Source organism: Choloepus didactylus, assembly GCF_015220235.1.
Source record: "Choloepus didactylus isolate mChoDid1 chromosome 25 unlocalized genomic scaffold, mChoDid1.pri SUPER_25_unloc1, whole genome shotgun sequence".
Taxonomy (NCBI): Eukaryota; Metazoa; Chordata; class Mammalia; order Pilosa; family Megalonychidae; genus Choloepus; species Choloepus didactylus.
In genome coordinates, this window is record NW_023637606.1 from 5,462,369 (window position 1) to 5,471,863 (window position 9,495).

The 9,495-nt window shown below is 50.0% G+C and overlaps 1 protein-coding gene across 1 annotated transcript; it reads right to left on the reverse strand.

Annotated features, from left to right (window-relative positions):
* Positions 1–1,287: 1,287 nt before the first annotated feature.
* Positions 1,288–6,341, reverse strand: SLC25A41 (solute carrier family 25 member 41). Its single transcript, XM_037824038.1, has 7 exons — positions 6,141–6,341; positions 5,819–5,974; positions 5,045–5,197; positions 4,427–4,534; positions 2,718–2,885; positions 2,475–2,622; positions 1,288–1,658 (listed from the first exon to the last, which is right to left on the reverse strand). The coding sequence occupies exons 1-7, from the start codon at positions 6,339–6,341 to the stop codon at positions 1,474–1,476; spliced, it is 1,119 nt and encodes a 372-aa protein (XP_037679966.1). The 3' UTR covers positions 1,288–1,473.
* Between the last annotated feature and the right edge of the window lie 3,154 nt (positions 6,342–9,495).

The window sequence follows — 9,495 nt, forward strand, 5'->3', positions numbered from 1 at the left end:
TGCCCGCCGTGAGGGACGGCGGTGCCTGGCCAATGGGAAGCGGCCGCCGCGGCCGGGATACCAATCGTGGGCTCTGGAGGCGAGCGGCCAATCGGATTGCCGCGAAAGGCAGTAGGCGGGAGGCCCCGCGTGACCGACAGCTGTCGGAAGCAATGGGTTGTGGGCCCCCGGCTCTGGGCGGGCAAATCCAGGCGATTCGGGAGAGCGGTAGGCCCAATGAAGCGGGAGTTCCAGAACCGCGGAGCGCCTTTGGGGCCAGATTGAAGGCCCCCGAAGAGTCCAGTAGACTGGAAGGATGGGCCGAACGAAAGGCCCCTTTGAATAGGTAGGGCGGGCACTGGCTGTGATGATCGTGCACGCAAGCCAATGAACATGCGTGGGAGGCGGTTCTTGTATAGATTGCCAGTCGATTTAACCCAATCCCCGACGAGCTCTGGGTGATGAGCCTGATTGGGCTTGATTACTTTCCCCGTTAACCAGAATCCTTTTCTAGCCCGGACTTCCTAACCAAACCAATGGCTGAGCGGCGGGGGCGGGCCCTAGGTGACTGACACCACTCTGGACCAGTGGCAATGGGAAAAATAAAGGAGCCCAGTTTTGGTGGGAGCCAGTGAGAACCCAGCTGCGTGGGGGCGGAGCCGGCCCCCGGGCTGCTGGTCGGGATTAGCCGAAAACGACGTGAATGGCAGCCGACGTGGGCAATGGTCACGGGATGCCCGAATTCTGGCCTGACGTCTAGGTTCGCGTCCCAGGGGCCTTGCTGGGCAAGCCCGGCACGTGGCCTGCTTGAGGCCTTGGCGTTCGGGGGCTTCCGGGGAGGGTGGGGTGGGATGGCCCAACGGCGGGAGGAAATCTGGGGATCCCCGGGACGCCTCCTGACCTCTCACTTCCTTTTTAAAGCTCAGGGGTCCAAGAGCTGTCAGTCCTTCCAAGGACAGAGGGATCCCCGCCCCAGTACCCCCCACACCACCACCACCCCTCTTCCTGTAGGGCCCCCCGAATGGGAGCTCCAAACTCCTAAGCCAGGCCCTCAACTTCTCTCCAGGACCTAAGCATCATCCAGGCCCCCAATTACCCTTCAGGATCCAGGGACCCAAGGACCCTGCTCCTCTCCTGCACCCAGGTTTATTCTAGGATCCCAGTTCCCCTCCTCTACCCGGGTGTATCCCAGGCCCCCAGTTCCCCTCCTGGACCCAGATATCCCAGACACACCCAGCAGAAATCATTCCTTTATTCCCGATTGTTTGCAGAGTCACCATTTTCCCTTGGAGCCAGGACTAGCCTCGAGGAGTCAGGCTGGAGTCCAAACTCCAGTCTCGGGCTACACCCTGGGGAAGGGGCACCCCTGGAATCTTCTGACCCAGGCCCTCAGCCTGTCTCCTCCTTCCAAAAACTGCCCCAGGTCCTGAGCCTGGAGGGCTTGTTTGGGGCCAGAGGACACCCATTCTCCTGTTTCTGCCCAGGCCATGTCCCTTAGCTCATTGCTGATACACCCAGGGTTTTCTTCATGGCTTCGTACACCACATAGCTGATGCCACCTGCTGGCAACACCTTCAGTAATGTGGGGGAGATGCCTCGGTACAGCCCCGGCAAGCCCTGCTGGGCGAGGATCCGCCGGAAGACGCCGCGCATGGTGGGATTCGAGCCCTCCACGGTGTCTGCGGGAGCAGGATAAGCTCAGATCCTCGACCAGGAGAGACCCGGCCTCCTGGAGGCTGGATTTTTACAGGGGTTGGGGGGTAGGGGGTAGGGGTGAAGTCAGGGGGGTCAGCTGGAAAGGAGTTTGGAAAGTTTTAGGAGGAAATTGGTCAGTTTGGGGTGGGGGTGGGGGAGGAATGGATCAATTTGGGAAGGAGTTTTCCAGATTCATTTTAGGGAACCGCTTAGAAAACATGGTGGCTTATTTCAGAGAGAATGTCTGAGATTGGCTAGAGAATCTGGAGTGTGCTTGGGTGGTTTGGGGACATTTTCAAGATCAGGTGGCAGGCTCATGGGCAGTTTTGAGGTCTGTGAATTGGTTTAGGGACTGAGAGTCTATGGGAGAGAGGGGTAGTGGGTCCTATTTGAAGAGTTCTCAAAGTAGCAGGGGGAATGGTTATGAGTTTTGCGGGAGTCTGAGGATTGGGTTAGGCAAGTTTGGGAACCATTTTGGCTTTGGGGGCTATTTAAGGACTTCAGTCTAGAGAAATTGGAAAGTAATTGGGGAGAAGGGGTTCTCTTGGGGTGAGACTCCTGGATCACATTTGGAGAGCTTGTTGGGGTCTGTTGGGGGATGAATGATGGTTTTATTGATATTTAGGGTTGATTCGAGGGGCTGCGATCAGAGGTGAGGGTAAGCATACGTTTTGGTGGGTTTAGGTGCCATCAGCGAAGGTGACCAGGATCAGATGGAAAACATGGGAGCCAGTTTTGGGGACTGAGAAAATTCAGAGAACAGGGGCAGGGAGCAGAGCGGCCTTTGGGGCCAGACTGACCTTGGGCTTGCATCCTCGTGCGCACCAGGGTCAGCGGGTAACTCGCCATCTGGCCACAGGTCGTGGACAGTGTCACGGACGACAGACTGACCATGCTGCTGGGGTCCTCCATGTCTCTGCCCAACCTCAGCCAGAAGCACTTGAGTGTCTGCAGGAGGGGAGTGGGGGGCAGGAGAAAGCTTACCATGAACCTGGACCCCAGCCTTCACACCCCCACCAGCACCCCTTCCGTGGAATCCACACCTCATAGACAGCCAGGTCGGTGCAGGCATAGGGGATGATACCCAGCATGTTGGGCAGGTAGCCACGGTAAAGGGCGCGAGTGCCCTCCCGTTCCAGGATCTGCCTGGCGCAGTCAAACAGCCCCTCGTACTGGCCCGTCCAGCGCAAGGTCAGCCGCGTCTTCAGCACCTGGGGAGAGTTGGGGGGGGGTAAGATGGCTCAGAACCCCACCCCACTAAAAAAAAAATCGTTATTTTTTTTTTTTTCTTTCTTAATTAGACAAGTTGGTTCTAAAGTCCATCAGGGGCAATAAGCATATGAAAATACATTGGGAAACTATTGAAGAAGGACAATGAAAGGGGACGATAAAACATGCTGTCGAGCCTCCAGAAGACAATAGTGCGTGAACAGACATCAACTCAACAAGAAGAGAGAGGCCAGAAATAGACCCAAATATATACAGGAATTTAGTAAATTACAGAGGTGCCATCTGGGATCATTATAGGGAAAGGATGGACCATTTCAGTGGTCCATCAATGGTGTTTAGACAACTGGATAATCCTCGGGAATAAAAGTTTGGTATGAATCTCATATAATATTTTTTTAAAAAGACAAAAAATCTGGCAACCTATTTTTTTTTTAAATGGCATGTAGGACCAAGTACATCGTGTCTGCAGTCTAGATACCACTAGATGGCCCTTTCAGTTGATGATATATGTTACCCACCAGATTGCTTGGGAAAGGAACCTGGGATCATAGACTTGGACTTCCAGCCATTCCTAACCTGAATTTATTTTGCACCTAGTATTACCAGGAACTGTGTTAAGTGTGTGTTTGGAGGCAATACTACTTCGTTCCTAGGCTCTGACCTTCGATATGGACTGGGTGGTCTCATATTTCAGCTTCATCTCTCCCTGTGCAACCTTGAGCAAGTCATTTAACCCCTCTGAACCTGTGGTTGAGTGCTAGGTGTCCACATGAATCTATTCTGCCCTTTCTCTGGGCATCCAGCTGGACTACATTTCCCATCCTCCCTTGCAGTTCGAGTATGGCCATGTGACTCATTTTAGCCAATGAAATGCAATTGGAAGTCCTGTAACCTACTTCTGGACTGGACCATAAAACCTCTCACTTGGGTGCCTCCATACTCTTTGGCTTCTGCCTGCTCATTGCAGACAATGATGAGATTCCAGGGCAGGAATCAATAATTTTTTTCTGTAAATGGCCAGATAGTATGTATTTTAGGCTTTGCAGGCTGTACAGTCTCTGTCACAACTGTTCAACTCTCATTATAGTGCGAATGCAGCCACAGACTGTACGTAAATGAATGATCATGGTGTGCTCCAATAAAACTTTATTGGCAAAACAGACAGAGGGCCTGATCTTGGTGACAGCAGAAACACGTGATGCAAGGAGCCTGGGTCCTTGAATAATTTTGTGGCAAAGAACTTAACATTGCCCTTGACCTGAGCAAGAAACTTCTCTGGTATTGAGCCACTTGGTTTTGGGTCTGTCTACCCATCCTAATTAATAAAATGCCTCAGTTTCCAAGTCTGAAAAATGGACATAATAACAGGCTCATGGGATTCCTGGGAGGGTCAAATGAGGGTGTGCATGCAAATTGTTCAGTACAGTGCCTGGTATACAGTGGGTGGTTGAAGGTTGATGGATGGAAGCTGTGATCACATTTTCATCTTGTTTCATCATCTGCGGGGCAAGTGCTCTCTCACCTCCATAGGGTTGATGAGTGTCTGGGAGATGGCGACAGCGAGGGAACCAGCAAGAAGGCGTTCCTGGAAGGGTGGGGAGCCATTTTCACTGCAGAAATAATTCTTGCACTGGGGCAGGAGAGAGGGGTGTGAGAAAGAAGCTAACCATTTTCCTATCTGAAAAGGCATGTTCAGGTCCCAACCCCTCATCCTATAGATGTGAACCCTTTTGTAAATAGGACCTTTGAAGATGTTATGAGTTAAGAAGGGCTCAAACTGAATGAGGTGGACCTTCATCCAATATGGTTGAAATCCTTACAAGAAAAGGAGATTGGACAGAGAAGAAGCAGCCATGGGGAGCAGTCAGAAGCTGGGAGTCAATTGAACTCAAAAGAGAAGGAAGATGCCACCACGTGCATTGCCATGTGATCGAAAAGCCAAGGAACCCTAAGAATGCCTGCCAGCCAGAAGATACCCACCCCAGGAGGAAACAAGCCTGCTATCCTCTGAAACCTTGAGCCAATGAATTCCTGTTGCTAAGCCAACCCATTGTATGGTATTTGTTTTAGCAGCTAAGAAACTAAAAACAAGAGGGGTTTGGGCTTGAGGGTGGGACTGGGAACGCAGACCATCCCCTACCTGCTCAAAGATGGAGAACTTGACGGCATACTCGGGGGCAATCTTGAGTACATTGATACCATTCCCCCGCCATAGGGAGTGGAAGCCCCCTTCCTGGACCATGCTCCGTAGACCCCCCAGTAGGTTCATGAGGTTGGTCTTGGAGGAGTAGACCTGGGGTTAGAGAGGACCCTGGCCCTGTGAGGATGGAGCCATCTCCATCCCTATCTCAACCCATCCTGTCCCCAGCTATCCCAACTCCAACCCTATCTCTATCCCATTCCCAACTCTTTTCCCTGTCTATTCATAGACTCATCTAATCCAATCCTGTGACTTTTCTCAACCCAGAACCAACTCTGCCCACATTCCCATCTCATCCCTCATCTCTTTCTCCTCTCCAGTCCTATTTTGTCTTCAAACCCATTCAAAAGACCCCATCCCCAATTCCCTGACCCCTCGTCCCAAGCCTTGCCTAGTGCTAAGTCCTGTCTCTGGAACCATTCTCTCATATCCTTCCCCAGCTGAACTCCAAGCCCCATCCACATCAGCTTCAATGTCATCCATAGCTCCAGTCTCAACACCACCTTGTACAATCCCCAACCCCAAGCCCCGTCCCCATCTCCATTCAGTCTCCTTTCCAACTCCAACTGTTGTTCCAATGCCACCTTCATACCTATTTCCAGTCACATCCCCATCCCCATCCTGAACTCCATCTCCATATCACCATCCATCCCTACCCCATGCTGACTTCAGTGGCTGCAGGGCTGTACCCCACCCCACCCCCCTCACACACACCTGCATGTACACCTTGGCTCGGTCCAGAGGGGCTGTGCCTGTGCGAGACACGGCCCCAGCCACAGCCCCCGAGAGCAGAAACTTCCACCAGGTCCCCTCATTATCCATTTCCAGGACATCCACGGGGACCATCAGCTGCTCTCCCGTGTCCAGCACCTGCAGGGAAGACCCAGCACCCACCCATTCTCAGTCAGCCCTCAGCTCCTTCTGTCAGACACCCTCCTGGGCAAGAGGCCCACCCTGGCCCCAGCTGCTTGCGGGTGGACTTCCAGGCCTGCTTGGATGGGAGAGGACCATGCCAAGAGCCTCTTCCCCAACTCACCTGCTGTGATGAATGATGCTTGGGGTCGTTTCCATGCACATGCCCAAACACATACCCATAGACGTGTGCACAACCCGAGTTCCGGAAGGGGGGTGGGGGTGGGGGTGGGGGCAGGGCTTTGCTGAGTAAGATCTTTATCTTCTTGAACAGGGTCTGGACCCTGGAACAAGGCTTCTGAGGTTCCTGCGGGTGGGCTCCCATGGAGCCTGAAGGGCCAGGATTCCTGGACTCAAATCCCGGGGGAGACACCTCTCTATCCAGCCACCACGTGGGAGTGGCCAGTGGGAGGGGTGCCTTGAAATTTGGGTCCCAGAGGTCAATGAGCTCACAGAGTCCCTTGTGACCTCACTGGGTGTGGTAGGCAGAGTGACATCCTCCCCTGTAAGGACATCCTGATCTCCTCCAAAACCTGTGGCTATGTTATGTTACCTGGCAAGAGGGAACTAAGTTTGCAGATGGAATTAAGGTTGCAAATCAGTTGCTGGGGAGATGGGGAGATTATTCTGGATTAGCCAGGTGGGCTCAGAGTAATCATACCAGTTCTTGGAATCGGGAGGAGGGAGGCAGAAGACTTAGTGTCAGGAGAATGTGATGTATAAAAGATTCCACCAGCCATGACTGGCTTTGACAATGGAGGAAGGGGCCACAAGCCAAGGAATACAGGTGGCTTCTAGAAGCTAGAAAAGGCAAGGAACGGATTCTCCCCTAGAGCCCCCGGAAGGAGCTAGCCCTGCCAGTACCTCGATTGTGAGACCCATTTTGGACTTCTGACCTCCAGACTGTAAGATAATACATTTGTGTTGTTTAAAGCCACTAAGGTTATGTTCATCTGTTATAGCAGCCATAGGAAATTCAGACACTGGGTTTCATTGTTATGGCATTTGGAGATGGAAGTGAGGGAGAATGAAGGGGGCTGGGGAAGGTTCCATAGCTCTGGGAGACAGACACACAGTTGGTCCCCCAAGTAAAACAGGCACAGGGCTGGAGTCAAGTGGACCTGGTTTTGAATCCCATCTTGAACACCTCTTGCTGGGTGACCTCGGGGGAACTAACTTTTCTTCTTTGAGCTTCAGTTTCTGCATCTGGAAAATGGAGGGAATGACGAACTCAATCACATGGTGTGGTCAAGTGGAGCCAGTGACTGTCTTCATCAGGGTGTCTACATCCTCAGGGTTGTATCAGTCAAAAACTTTGTCCCTGCCTTGCTTCTCTCACGCCGCCCTCCCCCCTCTCCGTTCTGTCATCCAATCCTGTTGGCTTAACCTTCAAAATCTATCCAGAATCTGGCTCTGAACATGGCCGGGGCCAGGACGTTGGTCCTGCCCCGCCCCCATTATCACCTGCCTGGAGAAGCTCAATCGCCCTATCCCCTCGCTCCGCCCTTGTTCCAAGTCCCGCCCCATTCCCTGGCTCCAGCCTTGTTCCAAGCCCCTCCCCATTCCCTGGCTCCGCCCTCACCCATACAGTCTATTTCCCCTGCAACAGCCAGAGGGCGCCTGTGAGCACTTGAGTCAGGCCTGCCCCTCCACCCACAGCTCTCCATGGCTCCCACCTCACTTGGGGTGAAAGCCCAAGTCCTCTCGTGGCCCACCAGGACCTGCACAACCTGCTCGGTCCCCTCTCTCCCCTCCTGTCCTTCCGCTTCGCCCCTGGCTCCGTCTGCTCCAGCCACACAGGCTTCTTTCTGCCAGCTCACCAGTCAGGGTCCTGCCTCAGGGCCTTTGCATGAGCTGTTCCTTCTGCCTAGACTCCATTTTCCCATCTCCCCCTCACCTCCTTTACACCTTTATTCAAACGCCACCTCCTCCATGAAGCCTGCCCTGACTACCTTGTTTAAAGTTTAAACTCCACCATGCAGTATTTCTTACCCCCTTCCCTGCTTTATTTTTTTCTCCATAGCACCTTTGCTTTCTACTGTGCTACATATTTACATCTTTTCCCACTTGAATGTAGGGACTATGAGAGCAGAGATTTTTGTTCTGTTCACGTCTTTATCTTGTCTCCAAAACTGGTCTGGCACTTAATAAATGCCCAGTAAATGTATAATGAATATGTGAATGAGATAATACTGTATAGGTATAGCACAGAGCAAGGGCACACTGTATGAACTCAATACATGTGAGTTCTTTTCTCATTAAAGCTGCCAGGTAGGAATCACCCCCTTTTGTTTTTAATGTAATTTTATTGAAATATATTCTCGTACCATACAATCATCCAAAGAGTACAGTTGTTCACAGTTTCATCATATAGTTGTGCATTAAACACCATAATCAATTTTTGAACATTTCCATCACTCCTAAAAATAAAAATGGAAATAAGAATAAAAATAAAAGTGAAAGAGAACACTCAAAGCATCCCATACCCCTCCTTCCCCTAATTTACTTTTTTTTAAATTGAAATATATTCACATACCATACAATCTTCCAAAGTATAAAACAATTGTTCACAGTATCATCATATAGTTGTGCATCCATCACCATAGTCAATTTTTGAACATTTTCATTACTCTAAAAATTAAAAGTAAGAATAAAAATAAAAGTAAAAAACATTCAAAACATCCCATATCCCCCTCCTCTATATTATTCATTTACTTTTTGTCCCCATTTTTCTACTCATTTGTCTATAGCTGGGTAAAGAGAGTGTGAGCCATAAGCTTTTCACAATCACACGGTCACACCATAAAAGCCACCCAGTCACACGATCGCCCTCAAGAATCAAGGATACTGGACCGCAACTCAACAATTTCAGGTATTTCCTTCTAACTATTCTAATAAACTAAAAAGTGAAAAGGGTTATCTATTTAATGCATACGAGTTACCTCCAGAATGACATCTCAAATCCATTTGAAATCTCTTAGCCATTGAAAACTTTATTTTATTTCAATTCTCCTCCCCCTTTTGGTCCAGAAGTCTTTCTTTTTCTTTTCTTTTTTAAACTGAATTCAGTTTTATTGAGATATATTCACATACCATACAATCATCCATGTGTACAATCAACTACCATCATACAGTTGTGAATTCATCACTAAAATCTATTTTTGAACATTTTCCTTACATCAGAAAGAATAAAAATAAGAATAAAAAATAAAAGTAAAAAAGAACACCCAAATCACCCCCCCATCCCACACTATTTTTCATTTAGTTTTTGTCCCCATTTTTCTAGTCATCCATCCATCACTGGATAAAGGGAGTGTGATCCACATGGTTTTCACAATCACACCATCACCCCTTGTAAGCTACATTGTTATACAATGGTCTTCAAGATTCCAGACTACTGGGTTGGAGCTTGGTAGTTTCAGGTATTTACTTTTAGCTATTCCAATACATTAAAACCTAAAAGGTGTTATCTATATAGT

Bases quoted from the DNA above. Each gene is read 5' to 3' on its own strand.
- SLC25A41 (XM_037824038.1), bottom strand. From the start codon at position 6,341: ATGGGAGCCCACCCGCAGGAACCTCAGAAGCCTTGTTCCAGGGTCCAG. The intron at 2,886-4,426 runs GTGAGAGAGCAC...AACTCTCCCCAG, and splicing joins CACTCATCAACCCTATGGAG to GTGCTGAAGACGCGGCTGAC. The intron at 2,623-2,717 runs GTGTGGATTCCA...CCCCTCCTGCAG, and splicing joins CCGACCTGGCTGTCTATGAG to ACACTCAAGTGCTTCTGGCT.